Source organism: Equus quagga, chromosome 9 (assembly GCF_021613505.1).
Source record: "Equus quagga isolate Etosha38 chromosome 9, UCLA_HA_Equagga_1.0, whole genome shotgun sequence".
Classification (NCBI taxonomy): domain Eukaryota; kingdom Metazoa; phylum Chordata; class Mammalia; order Perissodactyla; family Equidae; genus Equus; species Equus quagga.
Genome location: NC_060275.1, coordinates 72,271,260 through 72,298,805, shown reverse-complemented (window position 1 = coordinate 72,298,805; position 27,546 = coordinate 72,271,260). Strand labels below are relative to the sequence as shown.

The following is a 27,546-nucleotide window of genomic DNA, read 5'->3' as shown; positions in this document are numbered from 1 at the left end:
TTTTTTTCTAAATGACTTTAGCTTTTTGTAAAAATGATGCCTACTCATAAAAAATTAATGCAGTATATCAGAGAGAGAAAATAGGAAACCCAAAGCAAAAACACACCTAAAACCATCCAGAAATAACAATCATTACAGTAAGTGAGCATTATTCCAAACAGCTGTTGAACTCAGGACTAGCAGTACATACCGGGGTAAAAGAGCTGGTGGTGAACAATGAATCCATTTAAATATAAAACTAAGACTATGCAACTGTGAAAATTCAGAATATAAATACTATGAACATTGACAATGTAACTGACAATGTAATTGACAATGAATTGACAGTATAACTAATCCAAATTGGAAAATGGAGGAAGGAAAAAGTGGGAAAATGTTAAGTATACTAATTTCCTTAACCTTTAGGGCAGGAAGTTAATCAGTATAGCCTAAAATTGAATTATGTAGCTTTAAAAAAATAACTCTAATTTCTTAATATTTTCATAACACTTTTCCATAAAATGGAAGAATTTCTTAGGAAATCTCTTGAGACAAACATTTATATAAAATTCAGAAATTTCTTTAGTCTCATTTTCATTTAGTATTTTTATGTTAAATTCAAGTAAAATAAAATATAATATTCTTTTTTAATAAAATTATCTATTTAACCGTGCATTTTCCTCTTCTTGGATCATTAAGAGAGGTGAGGACACAGGGCAAATGGCTACCTCCAAGACTGGAGAGACAGACAGGTGAATACAGAGACACAGCTTACCTGAGCACAAGCAAAAACCACCCTGGGAGCCAGTGTTGGGATAGAAAAGCTGACCTGTAATTGACAAATTGCTGCAGGTTCAATGTGGACAAGTCTGAGAGTTAAAAACTCCAGGAGGACCCAGTCATAGGGAGGCCTCCACTATATTGTGAGATTTACCTCTGAGATCTCTACTGGGTTCTCACCATAAATATCACAGAAAAATCCCCTATTGCTTGCTCCAAGGGGAGAGGAAAAGCAATATGCTAGAGCACTCTCTTCTTGCTTGCCTTCAGGGAAAACTAGAGCCTAACTGACCCGGGGGAAGGGAAATAGCCAACTTCTGCTGGCTCTAGCCCTCCAGGTGGGAGAAGTAAAACACTCAACTCCAGTCCTCTGTAACTTTCCATATGGAGAAGGGGGATACAACTGCAGCCCATTCTAGCCAAGCTGCCCCACCTGCGGGAGGAGAAAAGACCTGAGGAACACTTGCGAAGTTCATAGTCCCGAAGCATAGGATCACTAAGACTGAGACCTAATCATAGGACTGTAGAACATAATCCCTTCCCCCATACCTCACCGCCAATTACTAAAGGCCTATTTACGGCCGTTCTTTTTACCCAATACGTCATGTCTGGCTATCAAGAAGAAATTACAAGTCATACCAAAAGACAAACAATATAATTTGAAGAGACAGAGCAATCATCAGAACCAGACATGGCAGGGAAGTTGGAATTATCAGACTGGGAATTTGAAACAACTGTGATTAATATGCTGAGAGTTCTAATGGATAAAGTAGAGAGCATGAAGGAACAGATAGGCAATATAAGCAGAGAGATGGAAATCCTAAGAATGAACCAAAAAGAAATGCTACAGATCAAAAACACTGTAAGAGAAATGAAGAATGCCTTTGATGGGCTTATTAGCAGACTGGACGTGGAAGAAAGAATCTCTGAGTTAGATGATATCTTAAGTTGCATAAGTCCATGACTACTTTATTTTCACAATATGTCAGTCTACTTTCTCTGTCAAACAAAAAGGTGAGTTTAATTTTAAATGATTTAATCCTTATTAATTTATGTTGGTTGTTTTAAGATCACTTAGTCTATGATGTTCTGCATTTTAACTATAATATGTCTACATTTGGATTTTCCTTTTATTTATCTTGCATGAATTCATTGAGCTTTCTGAATCTGAAGACTAATGTTTTTCATCAGTTTTGGAGAATTCTCAGACATTCTTGTCTCAATCTCAGTCTCTGTTTTCTCTTTCTGCAGTTCTACTTATACGTGTGGTAGACCTTCTCACTGTCTTCCCGGTCTGTTGATGTCCCATCGTTGTTGATTTTCCTCTTTCCGTGTTTCGCATCCTGTGTTATGTGTGTTTTCAGATGTATCTCCTAATTTGTGCATTCTCTTTTTTTTCAGCTATTCAACTTTTTATTAATTATAACTTTAGCTATTCTATCCATTCCTTCTAAAAGTTGTTTTGATTCTTTTTCCAGTTAATGTTGTAGATTTTGTATTCAATCTTTTTTAATTCTCTGTCTATAATAAACATAATTGTTTTATTTTGCAGTATCTGAAGTCTTGAGTGTCAGGTTCTATTATTCATCGTTCCTCTGATTCTCACTCACAATGCCTTGTTTCCTGCAAATTATGAAATCTTTTCTTGGGAGCTAATTTTTTTTTTTTTCAGGACCCTTCTTTTCAGAGTTCTGTGAAATTTGAATCAAGGATTGTTTGCATCAAAGAGGATTTGCCTTTGGTTCTAACAGGTGCATTAGAGTACTATAGGCCACTGGTATTTTTAATTGAAGATACTCTATAGATGCCCTGAGAATAGTCCTTAGCTTGAGAACCTACAAACCTGTATGGACCTGAGACAGACAAGCTTTTTTGTGGTCTGCCTGTGTTTTTCAGTAGATGTGTTTATTCTCACCCTTCTAATGAGTAGAAAATACTTAGTTTTATGTATAGGAATACTACTTCCATCCTCATGGTTAAAATTCCGTGTTAAAACTCACATTCCTAGGTTACTGAGACCTGTAACTCAGAGTGTCCCAATAACAGTTCCAGTGCTTCTTGCTCTGGTTTTCAGTCCTTTCCTTGTTTTTAAACCCCATGGTTTTTAGTGAGCTAAGCTATGCATTTAAAGGTATTTTAAAAAATGTACTTTATTCAGCACTTCTAGGTGTTTGATTGCAAGAGAGTTTTCAGGTTACCTGGTATGCTGCCTCACTGGAAATGGAAATCTCATTTGTTTTTCATATTGAGTTAATATCATTTGTAAAGTTGGATTGTGGAATAGACATATGGCTAAAGACCGAATATCTGCCACAACAAATTTACTCCACTTCTGTGAAATATTGGCTAAGCCAAGTTCTTGCTGTGAAATAACATGTTTGATTCTGAACTTCTTACTTAGTGTTTAGATAGAATAGCAATATCACCTATGGCTCATGGACATTTTGTGATTTTGTGCAGGATTCACTCTTGTTTAGTCTGTTTTGGAAAAGACAATAAAATGTAAGATTTGAAAGAGATCTTACAAAGATTAATGACAATCTACTTCAGATGCCTAAACTTTTTATTTAAAAATAAATGAGATCTTTTGTATGAAAGGAGTAACATTGTAAGTCTAAAGGCATATAGCAGGGGCATTTAGATTCCTCCATCTTTCCAAATTGCAATGTACTTACACATAGGGATATAGTCTTTCTGTTTCTACATATTGATGTAACAGATTATAAAGAGCATGTAGGACATTATCTCTCAGATTAAATTTTATCTTCTGATAAATACCTTCCAGGATCACTTAGATTAAAATAACATAAAATAATGTAGGTTCTCTGTTAGCCTCCCTAATTTGTAAGTGTATGTATATATATATATATATATGTACATTTTTCTGTTGACTTGTTTATTCCTTACCTTCTCAACTAGATTATAATGAAAGAAAATAAGCAATTCCATTCCAAGTGTTTAGATGGCATATGGGAATTAGGATATGGAAATTTTCTAATTTTTAGTTTTTCTAAACTGTTACATTTCTCATTTTTATAGCATATGGTATTTAATCCAAACAGTGCATCAAACACAAAAATTTATCAGTCAGCTTTTGAAATCTATGTATCCATGAGAAAAATGGAGGGATTTACCTGTTAAATTTCTTTAGTTAGCCTGAGGTCTCATTTTGTCAATAATTGATTCTGTAAATAGTAAGAACAGAAATATTATTGGTGGTGCAGGTAGGAATAATACTGCTAATAACAGAAGCAGACTAATGTTGAGTACATTTTCTGGGCCAGGCAACATGCTAAGTAGGCTAAGTAATTTCCATGGAATTGTATTTCTTTCTTACGACCTTACTATATTCTCATTTCAAGATGAGGAAACTAAGACTTAAATCAATTACTTTAGTTATCTAAGGTCATACTGATAGTAATAGGTAAAACAGAGCTTTGAACACACAAATTAGTGGTTCCTTGATTTAATATGGTTAAATATTTCCTATGTGTATATATATTCAAAATTCATGTATAAACTATAGCATGTTATGATACTTTCTGATATATGGTAAACCTGCATCTCTTCTCCTGCTGATGATACCATAAGTCTAAAAATTGTGCCATGCATCAATACTTTTAATACCATGATGGTCTTTTGTTAGAGCTATTTTATGATTTCATCAACAGCTAAGCTGTTGTTTCATTACAAACAGATTCAGTATCTTTCTGATTAAAGCAGCAGACTAAAACCCGTGAAGGCTGTACTGTTTGGTTTGCAATCATTTCCATGTGTTATGAATTGTTATCAGATGTTGGGAAATAATAGGCTTAAGCTAACTGCAAGTGCGCCATCCATGGTCCCAGGAACAATGACCTGGAATGGACACATGTAGAGCTGTCAGCTTGCTTAACAAGGTCTCTAAGCAGATTCATTTACCATCTTATGTAAGAAATTTATGCATATTCCATGTCATTTTTATAGATTAAAGTTCTCTTCAAAAGCACGTCAAGCACTCAGGTCTTAATAACTTTACCCTTTCTTTTTGAAGGTGAATATTACAGAAGGTCAGCCTTTGAGTTCACCACCCTTATATAAAGATAATATTTCTCATGTCATAAGAAAAAAAGAACAGGTATAATTCAAAGTTTTCCTAAGGCATATTCCTGGAAACGATAGAAAATGAGGAAAGCATCTGGGAAAAAATAAAAACTGACTGAAAATTATGCAAGATACTTGTCATTGCCATTTTAAATCCTTAGGCTCAAGTTGAAAAGCTACACAATTTAAAAAAAAATGCAAGATTTTTAAAATACTTTTATAAAGTAATATAAAAAGTCTGGTAAAAATGTAAACATACTGTAGTTATAAAAACTTTCTTGTGTGGTTACTTATTCATATTGCCTTCTCTTGTATAAAAAATGTGCAGCTTAAAAATAAGGTAGTCAAGTCTAAACGTACTTTTCATTCAGTGAGTAGCCAGCAGATTAAGTGAGAAATGGTGTAAAGAGTTAGGATGTCTGGATCATGTTTACAGTTCCATTATTGACTTGAGCAATATTGACAAAAATCTCTTACTACCTCTACACTTCAACTTCGTGTCTAAGATGAAGATGACTATAGGGAACATCTCACCAGTTCCGTAGATAATAGGATTTAAGATCCTAAATCCAAAGGAATTGAAATAAAATGATTTTCAGAATATAATCACTTTTCACACATATTCCAATTATGATTATGCATATCAGAAATATTAATTCACACCTTCCTCAGACTGTTCTTAGGTGATGATAAAACTGAGGCAAGGAAGGAGGATTAATTGCTTTCCCATGGCCATATAATGATGTTGGGTCTACATCTTCTGATAAACATGTCTCTTTTTTTACTCAAATGTTCTGTTTAATCTTTTGGAATGGACATTTGTTTTAAAAAGATAAAACAACCCATCAATGACGTTAGAGTAGATATCTTTAATAGTGTAGTAATTAGTATAATTTTATCATTGATTTTTACTTAAAATCATTGGTTTTTATTTAAAGTCTTAATTCTTTAAATTGCTTATGTAATTTAACAGTCATGAGTTGGTTGTAGTATATTTTGTCATTAAAAAAAACTGCCTTCTAATCACCTGATAGTGCTCTTACTCATATTAATCTTTTACCTTTGCATAAGTCTTGTTATAATACATATGCTGAATATAGCCACAATTTGTAGATAAGAAAACTGCGGCTCAGTCAGATTGACAACCTTGCCCCAAGGCTGTGCTCGAGTGCCGCTTTCTCTGTGTAACACCTTAAAAGATCAGGAAGAGTTTGGTAGAGAGAAATAAGGAGGAAAGACCATTTTAGGTAGTGGAAATGGCATGGACAAAGCCAGGTGTGTGCTGAAGCTTAAAGTTTGCCAAGGTAATTATGACTAGTATGTTTTGGCTGAAATTTAGAGAACTTTAGAGGATATGTGAGAGATAAAGTTGAAACTGTAGATTGAAGGTAGCTCATGAGAGGGACATAAATGCTTGGGAAAGAAATTAGTGTGCAATTCAGGAGGATTTAGGGAGTTATGAAGATCAGGGGAGTAGGATTGTAGGATTTGGCATATGTGTGCAAAATGAATGGAAGAAAGGTCAGACCAGAGCCGCATAGACCAAGTAGGAGACTGTTGTAATAGTGAAGTCTTTAAAGCCCAACATCTGTCACTAACTACAGAAAGGAAGAGACTTTGTAAAGGAAGAAGGATATTACTACTAATCAGCTGTAGAAGGTAAGAGAGTAATACTAAAAGGTTGGCCTGACAACCAGCATTCTGGTGGCTTTATCAAAAATAGGAAAGATAGAAATAAGGTTGTGTTTTTTGAGGAGGCAAAATGATCAATCTGACTTTTAAAATGGTAAATTTTATGCATTTGTGGGAAATCTAATGGAAGTATCCATCTGGCAGTTAGAAATGTGAATTTAAGCTTGAAAGTGCAACTGTGTGAAGAACATCAGGCTAATGATCTTGGTTTTATACATTGACTGTATTAAGATAGATGGAACTGAAAACCTGAACATGGATGAAATTTCTAAAGAGAGAAAAAGAGAGAGTTGACACTAGGCTATTGAGAAGCACCTAAATTTGAGGAGCAGGAGGTGAAAGAGTAAGAACCAGTGGTAACAGAGAAAGAATATTGAAAAGTAGGATGAGATCTGGCGTGGCACTATGTCTGAGACAGCAAAGGGTCTGAAGTGAGGTAGTTAACAAAGTTGGATTCTTCTGAAGGTCCAAGTTGCCATCTAAAGGAAAGCCATTTAAATTTGTAATTAGGAGGTCATAAGTTACTTCTTCTAACACAGCAATTTAGGGAGTGTATGAATTACTAGTAAGGTATTAAAATAGGTAAGTAGTGGGTAAAATGGAGACAATAAGAGCATTTGAGAAATTGGTTCTAAAAAAAGAAAGTTGGAAGCTCAAAGCTGTGGAAAAATTGAAGGAAAATATTCTCACCTGGCCACTCACAAATGCTTACTTAGCATATAGCCTTTGCCCCAAATTCTCTTCCTGGCTCTATCTTTTGTTTCTAGCCTCACCCCCCTTTAAATCGTTTATGCTGTAGCGTAATGTTTTAACAAGCACACCGCGTTTTCCCACCTCCCTGTCTGGGTTCAAACACACTACTTGGATGCCTCTTCATTGTATCTCCACGTGGCTGACTCCTATTTATCTTTCAGGGCCCCGTTCAAATGCCTCCTCTCTGAAGCCATCCCTTCTTTAGCCTTTAGTGATCTTTCCTTCTCTGAATTTCAAAATGCTTCAGTCATTTCTTTGTCATGGCAGTTACCGCTTTTTATTATGTACTGTTGTTATTATTTATGTACCCGATTTATGCCCCTCCTTAGAATTTAGGCTCCTTGGAGATTTTCTTAAGGTACTCATTACCGTAATGAAAAGAGCATAGACAGAATACAGGCAATCCCTTTTTTAGTTTCTGGCTCTATCACTTACTGCTGATAGACTGTGTGACTTAAGGATAATTATTTAATCTTTCAAGCCTCATCTTTCTTACATGTAAAATGCCTATATTACAGGTTATTGAGAAGATTAAGGGGTGTGGGAAGTAACCGATTTAAAGAATCTAACAAAGTTAGGTTACTTTCCCTCCTTATTCATCTTGATTTCTGTGCCATCACTCAGAATGGTACTGTACAAATATTAGATGCTCCAGAAATTGTTGATTGAATTAGTAATTTCTTTGCTATTACTAAATATATAAAGGCTACTGTAATTTCTAGGCTGCTGATGTTTTATTGGGCTGACTTCTTTTTAAAGGAATTCTTTTTTCCATTGGAGCAGAGCATATTACAAATTTACCAGATTAAAAAATGTATACAGTGCCCAATTATCTGGGGGATAATGGTAATGTCATATAAACTATATTAAAATTCAAATGAATTCAAATTAGAAACATACCTGTTAGGAAAAAATTAATTAGCTTAGAGTTAATAACAGCTTATAGAAGCCATTTCTTTTACCATACGAGCAGAAATGAGGCTCCAAGGGAGCCAGAAAGGTGCTTCCTGGACTCTAAAGCTAGCCCTTAGTTTCTATGCTTGCTACATTGTAAGTAGTGTAAGGTGATATATACTCCAGGGTTACAATTTTCATTCTCATTTTAACAGATTTAAATATATTCTAGTGCCAGTGAATAGGATTATATTCTAGAGAATATAAGATTGGTAACCCTAAAGTTAGACTGTGATCTAAAGACTAGTTTAAAAACTTGCACTTTATTCCAAGAGTTATGGATTCCACAAGTACTAATAAATGATGTTGCTTGAATAGTCTGAAAGATTTTAACAATGTTGTAAATCTTTAATCACTTCAAAAATTCAGTATAATAAAGCATTTTTTAATAATCTGTATGGACCTATCCTTCTCTATCTCACTTTGTCTTTTTTGAGTTTTTATTCATCATTGTTCAGTTTGTATATTATTAAGGCTACTTCAGTAGTGTGTCTAAATCTTTGACTATTTAAGGATATATTTTTAGAAGCTAGCATTGTGCATTCATTGCCTTTTTTAAAAATTATGAACAGAGTTAGTCTCCATATGTAGTTGAGTTAATATTCATTTATAGTAAATAACATAGTAAAGAAATATTTCTACATGACAAATAGCCCTTAACCATAGTGCTATTTTGAACATATGATCCAATAGTAGCTACCATTTTTTGACTATGTATTGAGTGCCCAATATTTTAAATACCTTACCCTGATTTTATAGTTGAGGAAACTGAATCTCAGAGAAGTTAGGTAATTATTCTTAGGTCACCCAGATAATGAATGATGGAGTCGGTTTTTAAATCAGGACTTTCTGAATCCAGAGTTAGTCTTTTTAGTAACTGTGCTCTTACTGCCTCTACAATAGTATATCCTTTCATTGCTTTTCATGTTTTGCATACTTCAAATTACTCTTATGGCTAATTTGTTCAGCCATCATGCAGGATTTCCTCCTCAACTTTCAAAATAATCTTCCCCTCAAAGACCCTCAGAAAATATCACCTAAATTCCTGAATTACTCACTGAAGGAAAAAATTTGTAAGCCGATATAATAAAAAGATGGGAGTATTTGGTGGACAGAGCAAAGATGTGGTTGCTGTTCCATCTGCTCATATAACTTCAAGAAATAGGAAATAATTACGTTTATCTGAGAAATACATAATGAGAGCCTAACCTAGGCATTGATGGTGAGAGTCAGAGGAGCAGTTGTATGTGAGAAAGATTGGAAAATGACGCACTTCAGCAGTGATTCAGAAAACAAGTGTTGATTGAATTAGTAATTTCAACTGAGGGGCAACAGTACCAGAGAAAATGGAAAGTCTGGTCATTAGGAGGAATATGGTTCCATGATCAAATAGGGACTTCAGAAGAAGGAACAGATTTGGATAAGAAGGAGGTGACTTCAAGTTTGGACATAGACAGTTTGTAATTATTGTGACGTCCAGCCTCTGCTGTGCGTCTAGATCTGGGCCTTTGAAACACTGCTAGCTTAAATTGAGATGTGCTGTAAGTGTAAAATACACACTAGATTTAGAAGATTTAGTACAAAAAAGAATGTAAAGTACCATATTAATATCTTTATATTGGTTGCATGTTGAAATAATATTTTAGATATATTGAGTTAAATAAAATATGTTATTAAAAGTAATTTAACCTGTTTACTTTTGCCATTTTTTTAATGCAACAGCTATGAAACTTAAAATTGTATGTTTCTTACCTCATATTTCTGTTGGATGGCATTAACGTACATGGAGTACCAGATAGTTAGAAATGCAGGACCAAAATCAGGGCAAAACATCTAGATTTGGAAATAACCTATATAAAAGTGATGGTGATGTTATGAGAGTAGACAAAAATGCCAGTGTACAGGGTATAGAAATGAGAAAAATGCCAACATTATAGGATGAGAAGAGAAAGAATAACTAGGAGAATTGGAGAGTCAAGACTCTCAAGTGGTATATAAGTCTGATTGGGGTAGAATTTCAAGAAGGAAGGAATGGTTACTATCACTGAATGACAGAGAGGCCAAAGAGCGAGAGGAGGACTGAGAAAAGGCTGTTGTGTCAAGCGGTTGATACAGAAGCAGTTTCACTAGAGTATGAGAAGGATAGATTGCAAGAGATTAAGAAATTAAAGGTTGATGAAATAGATTCTATGTATAAACTATTCTTTCAAGCAAGGAGTCCACTTGTGAAGACGATAATTACTTGAGTGAAGCAGAGTCCAGGAAAGTTCAAGCATTTTTGTTGGCTGAATGAAAGGATCAGTGAAATAAGAGTGCTTGAAGTTGTAAGAAATAGAAGATAATTTCTATAGTGGGATCCAAATGCATTGGGTCCCTAACCTGAGGGCATATGAGAATCACCTGGGGAACTTGTCACCAGGGCACATCCCCAGGCAGCACCCCATATTTAAAGAAATCATATTCCCTAGAGATTTGTCTCCTGGAACATGTTTTTACAAGTTCCTCTAGGTGACTATGATGTATTCATAAGGACAAATAAGTCAAGAAAATTAAGGATGCTAGTGAGACCATCAGTGAAATGACTGATCATAGCATACAGAATGGACAGGGAGTGGACTGGGGTTCAGAATAGGGCTGGTGGACCATGAACTATGGTTAAAGAGTTGGCTTTCATTATTATAAGAGTGAGCACAGGTTCAGTAGGCATGAAAGACTGAGAAAGCTAAAAGGATAGTGGATTTCAATCAGAGAGGGAAGTTTCAGAATTCTGGATCTTGGAGGTGAAACAGATACAAAATATGACTGTGTGTCTTTGATATGAAAAAGAATAAAAAGAACTGAGTCACGCACATTAAGAGACCTACCAGTTTGGTGACTCTAATATGGGACAGTGGTAAAAAAAAGTATGAAATTTGGGTTTCAAGGTGAAGCACTAAAGGTTGAATCACTATGGAACTATTTAGACTGAGACTCCACTAAACTTTGGCTTGGCTGTCTTTAGAGACTATTTCCAGAGAGGGGTGCCTGCTTGGCTACAGTGTTCTCAGTCTGTGTGATTCTAGCTTTTGTTGAAAATAGAGTGGATGCTTGACATTCACAGATATAAAATGCCTAGTTTTGACTATTCACAAGTGACCCTAAGGATTCATGACATGGGTAGTTAATAATTTTTTCCGAGGAGTGAATTTGAATCTCCTGCCCTAAAACTGTCTTGTAGAAACTAGTCACTTAACTAGTGACTTGTAATGAAGTTAAGATTTCTGTCTCAGTTTGCCTTTATATATGATTGTATTAATTATTAGAATATCTCAGCCTAGTAGGTTGTCACAGAAGAGGAAATTATTGGTCAATTTGTGGTATGAAATGGGTTAAAAAAATCGAGTTTAAAAAACTAAGTTTAAAAAATTTTTAGTGTTTCACCTAGCATGTAATAATTGCTTAATAAAGGGTAGTTACTGCTGCCAGATCAGGACTTCAACCAGTTTTTAAGCCAAATCTTTTTGTATATGACCAAGTTTAGTGAGTGGTATTTATATTAAAAATTTTATTTTGATTCAGGATCTCCATGAATTATTAAACTGAAACTAGAATGTTAAATTCGCAAGTAAATTGGAGGGAGACTAATGGGTCATTTATCACTATCTACTTGTCTGATATACTTGAAAGGGAGTATATTTTATAGTAATTCATATTCTATTGCTATTGTGAAAAGTTGCATCTTTTCAAATGTCCTTTTAAGTATTTTCCATACCACAAATATACATATACAGAAACAAAGTGAATTCGTTATTCACTTTGTTTTTCTTTGAGATTTAGTGTACCTGAAAACCAGATTTAGTTGTTTTTGCTAAACGACTTTCTCTCTCAGTATGTTATATACTTATATAATTGTTTTTGCTTTATAGTGAAGAGCTCAGAAAAGAAGCAAGACAATTAAAGCGAGAACTCTTAGCAGCAAAACAAAAAAAAGTAGAAAATGCAGCAAAACAAGCAGAAAAAAGAAGTGAAGGTAAGGGCATTTACCAGGCATATGTTTTCATTTGGCACTACTTCTCTTTCTTCCCTCTCTCCCCTCTTCCTTCCTTCTTTTCTCCTCTTTCCCTCCTCCCTCCTTCCTGAGTTGAGTTTTGCTTTTTTTAAAAAATACTTTCTTTAGCCAATAAAATAAATTTTCATTTAGGACTTTTGTCTGAGAAGTAAATTCAAACATAATCATAAATATTGTTCCTAAATAAATGGAGTACTTGACATCAGGCAAAACTTAAATGTTGCCATAGCACATATCTAGACGTGCATAAGAATGGAATGTTCATTTTTTATATTGCATACCCTGTAAAACATTTAAGAAAAATATTTAGGCCAGGTGTTGAAACTTGTGTAAACTTTTGTGCATTGGTTTGAATAGTATTAAATACAAACTCCTATTTTCTGTTTGTTTTTGATTTTACTCTTATGTTTAGATAAGAAAATCTAAAATATTGATAAAATTGATCAAAAACTGATCAAAATAATACCCTACTTTTCCTACAGGTTCAATATGTTCTTTATTTCACTGTGATTTTTATAAAGCTAGAAAAGCTTCGAAAAGGTAATCTCAGTGAAGATCTTTAGTGTAAAACTGTTCCAGCTATAAAACATGTAATACTCAGTTTCCAAAGCAGCAGATTAGAACCCTCAAATCTATTGCAATAATAAATTACATTGTAGGTTCAGTGACTATAATCAGAACTTTTATTCAGTTACTTTTAAGAATGTCTACTAAATTTGGCTTAACAAATTTGCTTTGTGTATACATCTATATTCTCATGCTTTTGGAAAGCATGAAGTATTTTTATCTACTGGGTTCTATAACAGTCACTAGAGATATATCAAAGAATAAGATGTAACATCTGGCTTGAAGAATGTGTATCCTAATACAGAACAGTGATACAGCATTTGGCCCTAGGTGTTATTATTATTTATTTTAAGTAGCCTAAGTAATACCGCATCTAAAGTACCACTATTTAAAGCGCACAGTTCTTAGATTATTTGCATCACATCCCCAAGTACTACTATAGCAAAGGCAGGTACTTGATGAAGAACTTGAATTCTCTGGAATATATTTTTTGTTTGTTTGTTTGTTTGTTTTGAGTTTTTACAAAAAGGAAGAGTTTACTTGTTTACTGTGCCCCAATCTGTCAGGGGGCAGTTTTGTAATCCACCTGGGAAATAAGAAGTTAATGGTACCGTTTATGAGGTGGGTTGCTAAATTCTTTTTTTTTTTTATTGAGTTAATGATAAGTTACAATTTTGTGAAGTTTCAGTTGTACATTAATGTTTGTCATTCGTGTTGTAGGTGCCCCACTTCACCCTTTGTGCCCACCTCCCACCCCACCTTTCCCCTGGTATCCACTAAACTGTTCTCTTAGTCCACATTTTTAAATTCCTCATATGAGTGGAGTCATACTCAGATTATCCTTCTCTAGCTGGCTTATTTCACTTAACATAATTCCCTCAAGGTCCATCCATGTTATTACAAATGGAATGATTTTGTTCTGTTTTGAAGCTGAGTAGTATTCCATTGTATATATGTACCACATCTTCTTTATCCATTCATCTGTTGATGGGCACTTAGGTTGCTTCCATGTCTTGGCTATTGTAAATAATGCTGCAATGAACATTGGGGTACATAGGACTTTTGGGATTGCTGACTTTAAGCTCTTTGTATAAATACCCAGTAGTGGGATGGCTGGATCGTATGGTAGTTCTATTTTTAATTTTTTGAGGAATCTCCATACTATTTTCCATAGTGGCTGCACCAGTTTGCATTCCCACCAGCAGTGTATGAGGGTTCCTTTTTCTCCACAACCTCTCCAACATTTATTACTATTAGTTTTAGATATTTTTGTCATTCTAATGGGTGAAAGGTGATATCTTAGTGTAGTTTTGATTTGCATTTCCCTGATGATCAGCGATGATGAGCATCTTTTCATGTGCCTATTGGCCATCCGTATATATTCTTTGGAGAAATGTCTGTTCATATCTCCAGCCCATTTTTTGATCGGGTTGTTTGATTTTTTGTTGTTGAGTTGTGAGAGTTCTTTATATATTATGGCTACTAAGCCTTTGTCAGATATATGACTTGCAAATATTTTTTCCCAGTTAGTGGGTTGTTTGTTTTGTTTCAATCCTGTTTTCATTTGCCTTGAAGAAGCTCTTTAGTCTGATGAAGTCCCATTTGTTTATTCTTTCTATTGTTTCCCTTCTCTGAGAAGACATGGTGTCTGAAAAGGTCCTTTCAATACTGATGTCAAAGAGTGTACTGCCTACATTTTATTCTAGAAGACTTACGGTTTCAGGTCTCACCTTTAGGTCTTTGATCCATTTTGAGTTTATTTTGGTGAATGGTGAGAAAGAATAGTCAATTTTCATTCTTTTACATGTGGCTTTCCAGTTTTCCCAGCACCATTTGTTGAAAAGACTTTCTTTTCTCCATTGTATGCCCTCAGCTCCTTTGTCGAAGATTAGCTTTCCATAGATGTGTGGTTTTATTTCTGGGCTTTCAATTCTGTTCCATTGATCTGTGTACCCGTTTTTGTACCAGTACCATGCTGTTTTGATTACTGTAGCTTTGTAGTGTGTTTTGAAGTCAGAGACTGTGATGCCTCCGCTTTTGTTCTTTTTTCTCAGGATTGCTTTAGAAATTCGGGGTCTTTTGTTGACCCATATGAATTTTAGGATTCTTTCTCTAATTCTGTAAAGAATGTCATTGGGATTCTGATTGGGATGGCATTGAATCTGTAGATTGCTTTAGGTAGAACGGACAATTTAACTATGTTTATTCTTCCAATCCATGTACATGGAATGTCTTTCCATCTTCTTATGTCATCATCCAATTCTCAGAAAGGCCTTGTAATTTTCATTATATAGGTCCTTGACTTCCTTAGTTAAATTTACCCCGAGGTATTTTATTCTTTTTGTTGCGATTGTGAATGGTATTGTGTTCGTGAGTTCTTTTTCTGTTAGTTCATTATTAAAGTATAGAAATGCTACTGATTTATGCAAATTGACTTTGTACCCTGCAACTTTGCTGTAGTTGTTGATTACTTCTAAGAGTTTTCCAATGGATTCTTTGGGGTTTTCTATATATAAGATCATGTCGTCTGCAAACAGCAAGAGTTTCACTTCTTCCCTCCCTATTTGGATTCCTTTTATTCCTTTTTCTTGCCTGATTGCTCTGGCCAGGACCTCCAGTACTATGTTAAATAAGAGTGGCGATAGAGGGCATCTTTGTCTCGTTCCTGTTTCAGGGGGATGGCGTTCAGTTTTTGATCATTGAATATGATGTTGGCTATGGGTTTGTCATATATGGCCTTTATTATGTTGAGGTAGTTTCCTTCTGTGCCCATTTTGTTCAGAGTTTTTGTCATAAATGGCTGTTGGATCTTGTCAAATGCCTTCTCTGCATCTATTGAGATGATCATGTGGTTTTTATTCCTCAGTTTGTTGGTGTGGTGTATCACGTTGATTGATTTGTGGATGTTGAACCATCCCTGTGTCCCTGGTATGAATCCCACCTGATCATGATGTATGATCCTTTTGATGAATTGCTGAGTTCTGGTTGCCAAAATTTTGTTTAGATTTTTTGCATCTATGTTCATCAGTGATATTGGCCTGTAGTTCTCTTTTCGTGGTGTCCTTGTCAGGTTTTGGTATCAGCGTGATGTTGGCCTCATAGAATGTGTTAGGAAGTGTTCCATCTTCCCTAACTTTTTGGAATAGCTTTAAAAGGATAGGTATTAAATCCTCTCTGAAAGTTTGGTAGAATTCCCCAGGAAAGCCATCTGGTCCTGGGGTTTTATTCTTTGGGATGTTTTTGATTGCTGTTTCAGTCTTTTTCCTTGTGACTGGTCTGTTCAAATTGTCTGCCTCTTCTTGAGTGAGCTTTGGGAGATTGTAGGAGTCCAAGAATTTGTCCATTTCCTCTAGGTTATCCATTCTGTTGGCACAGAGTTTTTCATAGTATTCTCTTATAATCCGTTGTATTTCTGCAGAGTCTGTTGTTATTTCTCCTCTTTCATTTCTGATTTTGTTTATTTGAGCTTTCTCCCTTTTTTTCTTTGTAAGTCTGGCTAGTGGTTTGTCAATTTTATTTATCTTCTCAAAGAACCAGCTCTTTGTTTCATTGATCCTTTCTACTGCCTTTTTCGTTTCAATAGTATTTATTTCTGCTCTGATTTTTATTATTTCTCTCCTTCTGCTGACTTTGGGCTTTATTTGTTCTTTTCTCTCTAGTTCAGTTAGGTGTAGTTTAAGATTGCTTATTTGGGATTTTTCTTGTTTGTTAATATATGCCTGTATTGCGATGAATTTTCCTCTTAATACAGCTTTTGCTGTATCCCATATGAGTTGGTATGGCATGTTATCATTTTCATTTGTTTCCAGGTATTTTTTGATGGCTTCTTTAATTTCTTCAATGATCCACTGCTCGTTCAGTAGTGTGTTGTTTAGTCTCCATATCTTTGTGCCTTTCTCAGCTTTTTTCTTGTAATTAATTTCTAGCCTTATAGCATTATGATCGGAGAAGATGCTTGTTATTATTTCAATTTTTTTAAATTTATAGAGGCTTGCCTTGTTTCCCAACATATGGTCTATCCTGGAGAATGTTCCATGTGCACTTGAGAAGAATGTGTATTTAGCTGTTTTAGGATAAAGTGATCTATATATGTCTATTAAGTCCAATTGTTTTAGTTTTTCATTTAGCTCCACTATTTCCTTGTTGATTTTCTGTCTGGATGATCTGTCCATTCATGTGAGTGGGGTGTTGAGGTCCCCTACTATTATTGTGTTGTTTTTAGCATCTTCCTTTAGGTCTGTTAATAGTTGCTTTATGAATCTTGGTGCTCCTGTGTTGGGTGCATAGATATTTATAAGCGTTATTTCTTCTTGATGAAGTGTCCCTTTGATCATTATATATTGTCCCTCTGTGTCTCTCTTTACCTGTCTTATTTTGAAATCCACTTGGTCTGATATAAGAGTTGCAACACCTGACATTTTTTGTTTGCTATTAGCTTGAAGTATTGTCCTCCACCCCTTCACTCTGAGCCTGTGTTTGTCCTTGGGGCTGAGGTGCATTTCCTGGAGGCAACAAATTGTTGGATCTTGTTCTTTAATCCATTTTGCCACTCTGTGTCTTTTTATTGGAGAGTTCAATCTGTTCACATTGAGAGTGATTATTGATGCATGTGGACTTAATGCTGTCAATCTGTTGCTCATTATCTTGTTTTCCTGTGTTTCTTTTCCTGTGTGCTTTAGCCTTCCCATTTAATACTGCAATTTCTTGTGCTGGGTTTCTTAGATTTTTTTCCTTATTTATGTTTTTTGACTGTGTTCTGTTTTTTAGTTTAGTGTCTACCCTGAAGTTTGTATTTAGAATCTCATGTATAATGTAGTCTATTCTCAGGTGGTGTCTTACTTACTTGGCCTATACTGATTTAGACCCTTTGCCCTTCCCCTCCTAAATAATTATTTTCATTTCTTATTCAACTCGTCTTATTCATTTGTAGTTAGAGTGCTAAGATCGTCCTCGTTTTGGTAGTTTCCTTACCTTTACCCTAATGCTATAGTTGAGTATTTGCTATCCTGTTCTGGTTCTATCCATCGGTCTCCCTAGTCTCTGTTTTGTGACCCCTTTCTCCCTTCCTTGTTTTTTCAGGTCTGAGAGCCTTCTTGAGGATTTCTTGTAGTGGAGGGCTTTTAGTTACAAATTCCCTTAACTTTTGTTTGTCTGGAAAAGATTTAATTTCTCCCTCATATCTGAAGGAAATTCTTGCTGGATAGAGTATTCTTGGCTGAAGATTTTTATCTTTTAAAGCTTTGAATATATCACTCCACTCTCTCCTAGCTTGTAAGGTTTCTGTAGAGAAATCCGCTGAAAGTCTGATAGGACCTACTTTGTAGGTTATTCTCTTCTTTTTTCTTACTTCCCTGAGTATTCTTTCTTTATCTTTCCTTCTTGCCAGTTGTACTACTATGTGCCTTGCAGTAAGTCTTTTTACATTGACAAATCTAGGAGATCTGAAAGCTTCCTCTACACACATTTCTCCGTCAATCCCTAGATTTGGGAAGTTCTCTTCTATAATTTCATTAAGCACACTGTCTGCTCCATTTTCCTTTTCCACGTTCTCGGGAATTCCTATGATCCTTAAGTTCTTACTCCTCATTGAATCCACTATCTCTCGGAGATTTTCCTCATTTTTTTCTTATTCTTAGTTCTCTTTCTTCCTCTGTCTGGAGCCGTTCAGCCTGTCTATCTTCAGTTATGATAATTTGCTCTTCTATGGCATCTACGCAGGCATTCAGGGAATCCGTATTCTGTTTTATCTGGTCCATTGTGTTTTTCATCTCTAGTAATTCTGTTTGATTCTTCTTTATAATTTCAATCTCTTTTGTGAAGTAACTCCAGAACTCATTGGCTTGTTTCTCTATCTTTCTCTCTACCACATTGAGTTTTTTGATTATAGCTGCTCTGAACTCATTATCACTTAGTTTACCTAATTCCAAGTCCTCAGGACTTAATTCTCTGTTTTTACTGTTTTGCTTCTGGTCTGGAGCTTTTATAAATTGCTGAATGGTAGAGGAGCAGTTTTTTCGCATGGTGGTAGAATTCATTGCAGTTACAGCCTGTCGCCACTAGATGGGGGGTCGAGAGCCGTGTGTTCTGAGCTCTCTGCCTTCGGGCAAGATGGCAGTGCCCAGTGCGCTTTTCTGTGAGGGAGGGGCTACTATTCTTGCACGCCAATCTGGATTTGGATCAGTTCTGTTCTCTGGTCTTCTGAGGCCCTGGGTTTATGGGGTCCCCATGCACGGAAGCTTTCCCCTGTCAGCGTGTTTCCACTGAACCAGCAGCAGGAGTCCTGGATGATCCCCGGGTCGTGCGGCCCCTCCCCTGCTCCTTCCCAGACCCGTGCAGCACGCATCGCAGACTCTAGGGGAGGGAGTGACCTTCTCTCCTACCCGTTCCAGCTCCTCGGAGGCCGTCAGCAAGGTCTATGTTCTCCACCTTCTTGGTATTGTAGGTCTCTAACGTGTGGGCATTAGATTTATTCTCTGAAATTCAGTTTTTCCAATCCTTTGTTGTATTTTGGAGGGGAGAGAATCCCAGGTCTGCTCACCCTGCCATTTTGCTCCACCCCTTTTCGCTAAATCTCTGGAATATATTTTAATGAAACTAATTATTTAGAAGTTAACTTGATAAGAAGTCATCTTCATGGCTGCATGAGAGGATCCTTTTGTCTCACTTCTTCAACCTACAGCAAGTAAAACATACATAACCCAACAAAAGCTAAACTGCCCAACATATCAGAATTCTGGAGAGATCTACACTTGGGTGCATACATGGGTGGGAGAATTGGAGCACATAGAGGAGGCCAGCTGGGGGAACAGCAAAGGCAGTGCACAGGATCCTGGCCCCCTGGCTGCAACAACTGAGCCAGCCACCCCCAGCCCCAGAGAATCCAATGGGGGGCAGTGGAGGTGCATGCACAACTCCAGCCTCCTAGCCACACTGGCAGTTGTGGTGACAAGGAGTGAAGCAGCAGCAGAGCTCCACCATCCCAGGCCCCAAGCCATGGCTCAGAGCCTGGTGGCACCAGAGGAGGAGCACACACAAATCCGAACTCCCAACCAAAGCAGCCCCTGGGGCCCCAAGGAAATGGGCAACAGTGAAAGCAGAGCCCTGCATACCCAACTCCCTCCCCCGCCACTCCCCTATGGTGGTGGAACTTCTGACCCACGTGATCCCTCATGTGGCAGAGGCATCTTTCATCCCTGTACCCCGAGAGGTGAAGCCAGCAACCACAGCAACACTGGCAACAGCAAGGCATCAGTGACCCCTGGAGGCACAGGCAGCGACAACAAGATTACTGGCGCACACACCTATTAGAGGCAGTTGGAAGGTGGACAGCGCTGATCCTCAAATATAGCCAGAGGCAGCTCAGGTAAGAAAAAACAAAAACTAGTGCTATAGCACCACCTACTGAAAAATAAAAGAAAGGCCTCTAATAAAAAATGGCAAAATTATCCCATTCACAACACCATGGATGGGCCTTGAGGGTATTATGTTAAGTGAAATAAACCAGATAGAGAAAGACAAACACTGTATGACTTCACTCATATGTGGAAGATAAACACAGGGACAAAGGGAACTATTTAGTGGTTACCAGGAGGAAGGGGGGGTGAGGGGTGGGGAAAAAGATTGAAGGGGTGCACCTATATGGCTACTTACAAATAATAATGTACAACTGAAATTTCACAATGTTGTAAACTATCATAACCTCAATAATAATAATAAAAAAGCACCTAATCTCCAATGCGTTGAATAGTTGGAATCAAAACAAACAAAACTATACTTAAATAAGAAAAGTGTTCACTACAACAAAAGCACCAACAGAGGAATAATTCAGCCAGCACCAGGAAAAGCCATGGTAACACAGCACCACAAGAAGAAAATAACAGTTCTCCAGAAACCAAACATAAAGTCATGGAAGAGTATGATCTAATTGATAAACAATTCAAAATAGCTGTCAAGAAGAAACTTAATGAGCTACATGGAAATTCAGAAAGGCAGATCAGTGAGCTCAGGAATAAAAACAATGAACAGAAGGTATACTTTACCGAAGAGATTGAAACCCTGAAAAAGAACCAAACAAAATCTGGAGCTGAAGAACTCAATAAATAAGACGAGAAAATGCATTAGAAAGCATTGGAACTAAAGCAGACCATGTAGAAGAGAGAATCAGTGAGATGAAAGATAGAAACCTAGAAATGATGCCAGTAGAAGAGGAGAGGGAATTAAGGTTTTTTTTAATGTAGAAATTTTATGAGAATTGTCCAACTCCATTAGAAAAGACAACATAAGGATAATGGGTATCCCAGAAGGAGAAGAGAGAGAGAAGGAAGCAGGGAGCTTAAAAAAGAAGTAAGAACTGAGAACTTCCCAAACCTGAGGAAAGAACTGGATATACAAATCCATGAAGCTAATAGAACATCTGATTATCTCAATGCAAAAAGAGCTTCTCCAAGACACATGATAATAAAACTGTCTAAAGTCAATGACAAAGAAAGAATACAAAAGGCAGCCAAGGAAGAAGAAAAAAAGAACAGTAACCCATAAAAAATCCCCACTAGTCTATCAGCAGATTTCTCAACAGAATCTCTACAGGCCAGGAGAGAGTGGAATAATATATTCAAAATATTGAAAGATGAAAACTGTCAGCCTAGAATACTCTATCCAGTAAAGTTATCTTTCAGACATGAAGGAGGAATAAAGGCTTTCCCAGACAACAAAAGCTGAGGGAGTTCATCACCAGTAGACCTACCTTACAAGAAATGTTGAAGCGAGCACTCCTGAAACTAAAAGGCAAAGGTATACTAAATTTTGAGCAAGGTGGTAAATAGATAGACATAATCAGAAAATTGCAACTTTGTATCAGAATAGGTTAGTAAACACTTAATTATGACATAAAGCTTAAAGGGAAAGTAAGCATTAAAAATAACTATAAGCACTTCAACTTGGTAACAAACTCACAACATAAAAAGAGATCATTTGTGACAATAAAAACATAGAAAGGGAAGAGGAAAGGGATAGAACTTGCATAGGCAAATGAAGATAATATGCTATCACCAAACAAAGGACTATCTTATCTATGAGACCTTTTATACAAACCTCATGGTAACCACAAAACAAAAATTCAGAGCAGAGGCACAAAACATTAAAATAAAAGGAAATTGACAAAAAAATGTCACAGAAAACCACCCAACTGAAATGGCAGACAGAACACAAGGAAAAAGAAACAATGGGAATGTAGAGCAACCAACAAACAAATGATAAAATGGCAGTATTAAGTCCTCATATATCAATAATCACTCTAAATGTAAATGGAATGAATTCGCCAATCAAAAGACGCAGAGTGGCTGGATGGATTTAAAAGCAAGACTCAACAATGTGCTGCCTCCAGGAGACATTCTCAACTCTAAAGACAAACCTAGGCTCAAAGTGAAGGGATGGAATACTTCAAGCAAATGGCAAATAAAAGAAAACGGGTATAGCCATACTTAATCAGACAAAATAGACTTCAAGCCAAAAAAGATAACAAGAGACAAAGATTGACATTACATAGTGATAAAGGAGACAGTCTATCAAGAAGACATAATATTTATTAATATATATACTCCTAAGATAGGAGCACCAAAATATATAATGTAATTATTAACAGACCTAAAGGGAGAAATTGACAGCAACATAATACTAGTAGGGGACTTTAACACCCCACTTACATCAATGGGTAGATCATCCAGACAGAAAGTCAACAGGAAACATTGTCCTTGAATGAAACATTAGACCAGATGGACTTAATAGATATATAGAGAACATTCCATCCAAAAGCAGCAGAATACGAATTCTTCTCAAGTGCACGTGGAACATTCTCAAAGATAGACCATATGTTGGGAAACAAAACAAGTCTCAATAAATTTAAGAAGATTGAAATCATACCAGTCGTCCTTTCCAACCACAATGCTATGACTAGAAATCAGCTACAAGAAAAAATTTGGAAAAGTCACAAATATATGGAAACTAGACAACATGCTACTGAACAACTGTTGGATCAGTGAAAAAATAAAAAGAGAAATAAAAAATACATGAAGACAAACGAAAATGAAAACATGACTCATCACAATCTATGAGATGCTGCAAAAGCGGTACTTGGAGGGAAGTTTACAGCAATACAGACCTACTTCAACAAACAAGAAAAATCTCATGTAAACAGTCTAACATTCTACCTAAAGAAACTAGAAAAAGAAGAAAAGAAAGCCCAAGGTCAGTAGAAGGAAGGAAATAATAAAAATCAGAGCAGAAATAAATAAAATAGAGACTAAAAAGACAATAGAAGAGATTGATGAAATTAAGAGCCGGTTCTTTGAAAAGATAAACAAAATTGACAAATCTTTAGCCAGACTAAGAAAAAAGGAGAGAAGGCTCAAATAAATAAAATCTGAAATGAAAGAGGAGAAATTACAGTGGATACCGAAGAAATCCAAAGGATTATAAGAGAATACTATGAAAAGCTATATGCCAATAAATTGGATAACCTAGAAGAAATAAATAAATTCCTAGAATCATACAGCCTTGCAAAACTGAATTAAGAAGAAGTAGAGAATCTGCATAGACTGATCACTAGAAGGAGATTGAAACGGTAATCGAAAACCTCCCAAAAGACGAAAGTCCAGGGCCACCAGATGGCTTCTCTGGTGAATTCTACCAAACATTTAAGGAAGATTTAATGCTTATCTATCTCAAACTCTTTCAAAAAATTGAAGAGAAGAAGATGCTTTCTAACTCATTTTACGAGACCAACATCACCCTGATATCAAAACTCGACAAGGATAATATGAAAAAAGGAAATTACAGGCCAATGCCACTGATGAACATAGATACAAAAGTCCTCAACAAGGGGCCAGCCCGGTGGCACAGCAGTTAACTTCGCACGTTCCGCTTCAGCTGCCTGGGGTTTGCCGGTTTGGATCCCAGGTGCAGACCTACACACTGCTTGTCAAGCCATGCTGTGGCAGGCATCCCACATATGAAGTAGAGGAAGATGGACATGGATGTTAGCTCAGGGCCAGTCTTCCTCAGCAAAAAGAGGAGGATTGGTGGCAGATGTTAGCTCACGGCTAGTCTTCCTCAAAAAAAAAAACAGAAAAAAAAAAAAATCCTGAACAAAATATTAACAAACAATACAACAATATATTAAAAAGCTCATACACCACAATTAAATGGGATTTATTCCGGGGATGCAAGGATGATTCAACATCCATAAATCAATCAACATAATACACCACATTAAGAAATAAATAGTAAAAACCACATGATCATCTCAATAGATGCAAAGAAAGCATTTGACAAGATTCAGCATCCATTTGTGATAAAAACTCTCAATAAAATGGGTGTAGAAAGAAAGTACCTTAACATAATAAAGGCCATATTTGACAAATCCACAGCCAACATCATACTCAATGATGAGAGACTGAAAGCTATCCCTCTAAGAATAGTAACAAAACAACTCTCACCACTCTTATTCAACATAGTATTGGAAGTCCTAGCCAGAGGAATTTGGCAAGAAAAAGAAATAACAGTTATCCAAATTGTTACAGAAGAAGTAAAATTGTCACTTTTTGTGGACGACATGATTCTATATATAGAAAACCTAAAGAATTCACCCAAAAACTATTAGTTTTACAGTAAACTTACAGGATACAAAATCAACATATAAAAATCAGTATGTTTCTATACACTAACAACAATCTAACAGAAAGAGAAATCAAGAAAACCATCCCATTTACAATTGCAACAAAAAGAGTAGAATACCTAGGAATAAATTTAACCAAGTAGGTAAAAGACCTATACACTGAAAATTATAAGACATTGTTGAAAGAAATTGAAGAAAACAGAGAGAAGTGGAAAGATATTCTGTGCTCATGGGTTGGAAGAATTAACTTAGTTAAAATGTCCATGTTACCTAAAGCAATCACAAGCCCAATGACATTTTTCACAGAAATACAACAAAGAATCCTAAAATGTATATGGAACAACAAAAGACTCCAAATCGCCAAAGCAATCCTGATAACAAAGAACAAAGCTGGAGGTATCACACTCCCTGATTTCAAAGTATACTACAAAGCTGTAGTACTCAAAACAGCATGGTACTGGCAAAAAACAGACACACAGATCAGTGGAACAGAATCGAGAGCCCAGAAAGAAACCCACACATCTATGGACAGCTAATTTTCTACAAAGGAAACAAGAACAAACAGTGGAGAAAGGAAAGTCTCTTCAATAAATGGTGTTGGGAAAACTGGACAGCCAGATGCAGTAGAATGAAAGTAGGCCATTATCTTACACCATATAAAAATAAATAAACTCAAAATGGATTAAAGATTTGAATGGAAGACCTGAAACCATAAAACTCCTAGAAGAAAACATAGATGATATGCTCTTTGACATCAGTGTTAGCAATATCTTTTTGGATATGTTTCCCCTGGCAAGGGAAACAAAAGCAAAAATAAATAAATGGGACAACATCAAACTAAAAAGCTTCTGTACAGCAAAGGAAACCATCAACAAAACAGAAAGATAACCTACCAATTGAAAGATATTTGCAAATCATACATCTGATAAGGAGTTAATATTCAAAATGTCTAAAGAACTCATGCAACTGAACAATAAAAATACGGACAACCTGATTGAAAAGTGGGCAGAGCAGGGCCGGTCCAGTGGTGTAGTGGTTAAGTTCGCATGCTCCACTTTGGTGCCCCTGAGTTTGCTGGCCCTGATCCTGGGTGCGGACCTACACACTGCTTATCAAGCCATGCTGTGGCAGGTGTCCCACTTATAAAATAGAGGAAGATGGGCACAGATGTTAGCTCAGGGCCAATCTTCCTTAGCAAAAAGAGGAGGATTGGCCGAGGATGTTAGCTCGGTGCTAATCTTCCTCAAAAAAATAAAATAAAATAAAAGGGCAGAGGATCTGAACAGACATTTTTCCAAGGAAGATGAACAGATGGCCAAAGGCACATGAAAAGATGTTCAACATCACTCATTATTAAGGAAATGAAAATGAAAATCACAGTGAGATATTGCCTCATGCCTGTCAAAATGGCTATTATTAAAAAGACGAAAAATAAGTGTTGGAGAGGATGTGGAGAAAACCCTTGTACACTGCTGGTAGGAGTGTAAATTGGTGCAGCCACTATGGAAGTGGTAATAAGGAGATTCCTCAAAAAATTAGAAATAGGACTACCATATGATCTGGCTATTCCACCTCCAGGTATTTATCCAAAGAATATAAAACACTAATTCAAAAAGATATATGCACCCCTATGTTCATTGCAGCACTATTTAAAATAGCCAAGATAGCGTTATTTATAATAGCCAAGACATGGAAACAACCTAAGTGCCCATCAATGGACAAATGAATAAAGAAGATGTGGTGTATATGTATATAATGGAATACTACTCAACCATTAAAAAAAAAGAAGATGAAATCTTGCCATTTGCAACACCATGGATGGACCTTGAAGGTATTATGCTAAGCAAAATAAGTCAGATGGAGAAAGACAAATACCATATGATTTCGCTCATTTGAAAAAGATGGAAACAACAACAGACAAACACAGAGAACAGATTTGTGGTTACCAGAGGGGAAGGGGGTGGGTGGAAGACAAAAGGGGTAAAGGGGGACATTGGTACAGTGATAAATAGAAACTAGACTTTTCGTAGAGAACACAGTATAGTGTATACAGAAGTGGAAATGTAATGTTGTACACCCTGAAATCTATATAATGTTATAGACAAGTGTTACCTCAATTAAAAAAAAGTTGTCACCTTAATGACACAAATTATAAACTGAATTTAAAAGAAAGGATCAACTTATTTGTGATTAGATCTTGTAGGTAAAATATAACCCAGAATAGTAACAAGCTATATTGGCAATATTGAGATTTGAAAGAAGTACAATGAGGATTATTTTATCCGTAAGTTTATATATAACTTTCCCAGGGGAGTGTTTTTTATAATTATAAGCATTGTAAATATATGTAATTCCTTTCAACTAGAAAGATCTGTTGGGTGGGTTTTTAAATTCAGTTTTGAGCTAATAATTATTAGTACCCTCATATCTCAAGAACCATGCTGGATTAGGCATGTGAAATTGGCAGCAGACAGATGGTTTTTGCCTTCGTAGTTCATGATCTAGTAGGAGTGAGAGAATTGCAAGTGGTTAGTCAACCGTAATAGTGCTGTATGATTAAGCCCATATTAGAAATAAACAGTGCTGTGTCACTTTATCTGCCTTTGAAATACTAAATACAATTAGGTAAACAAAGATTTGAGATAAAAGAATGATTTCTTAACATGAAAGAGAAGATTCTTATGGAGCTTCTTTCCGTCTATTTCTGTAAAAGTTAGCCGTGTTAAAATCTTCTGTATGCCATAATTAGAAAGAGCATTGTATTCGTAATTGCTTTTCTGAATTTCATTTTCCTTATGTTATCTAGAAATACCTGGATTTTCCCTGTCTGAATGACAGTTAAAATTAGCTTCCAAAATAATTGGATCATTTGGTTGCTATATTTTTCTTCTAGTCTCAGAATAGGCCATTTTATTTATTTATTTTAAATTGTTTTATTTTGAAATAATTTTAGACCTACAAAGAAGTTACAGAAATAGTAGAGTTTCCATATACTTTTAATGTTAAGGTCTTGTGTAAC

General features: G+C 36.0%; 1 protein-coding gene across 1 annotated transcript in view; it reads left to right on the top strand.

Moving 5' to 3' along the window:
• The window catches only part of CWC27 (CWC27 spliceosome associated cyclophilin), a 220,497-nt gene that overhangs the window by 93,064 nt on the left and 99,887 nt on the right, over window positions 1–27,546 (top strand). The window contains exon 11 of the mRNA XM_046672058.1: window positions 12,147–12,250. Coding sequence (XP_046528014.1) covers window positions 12,147–12,250 — 104 coding nt within the window. The remainder of the gene's footprint in view (window positions 1–12,146; window positions 12,251–27,546) is intronic.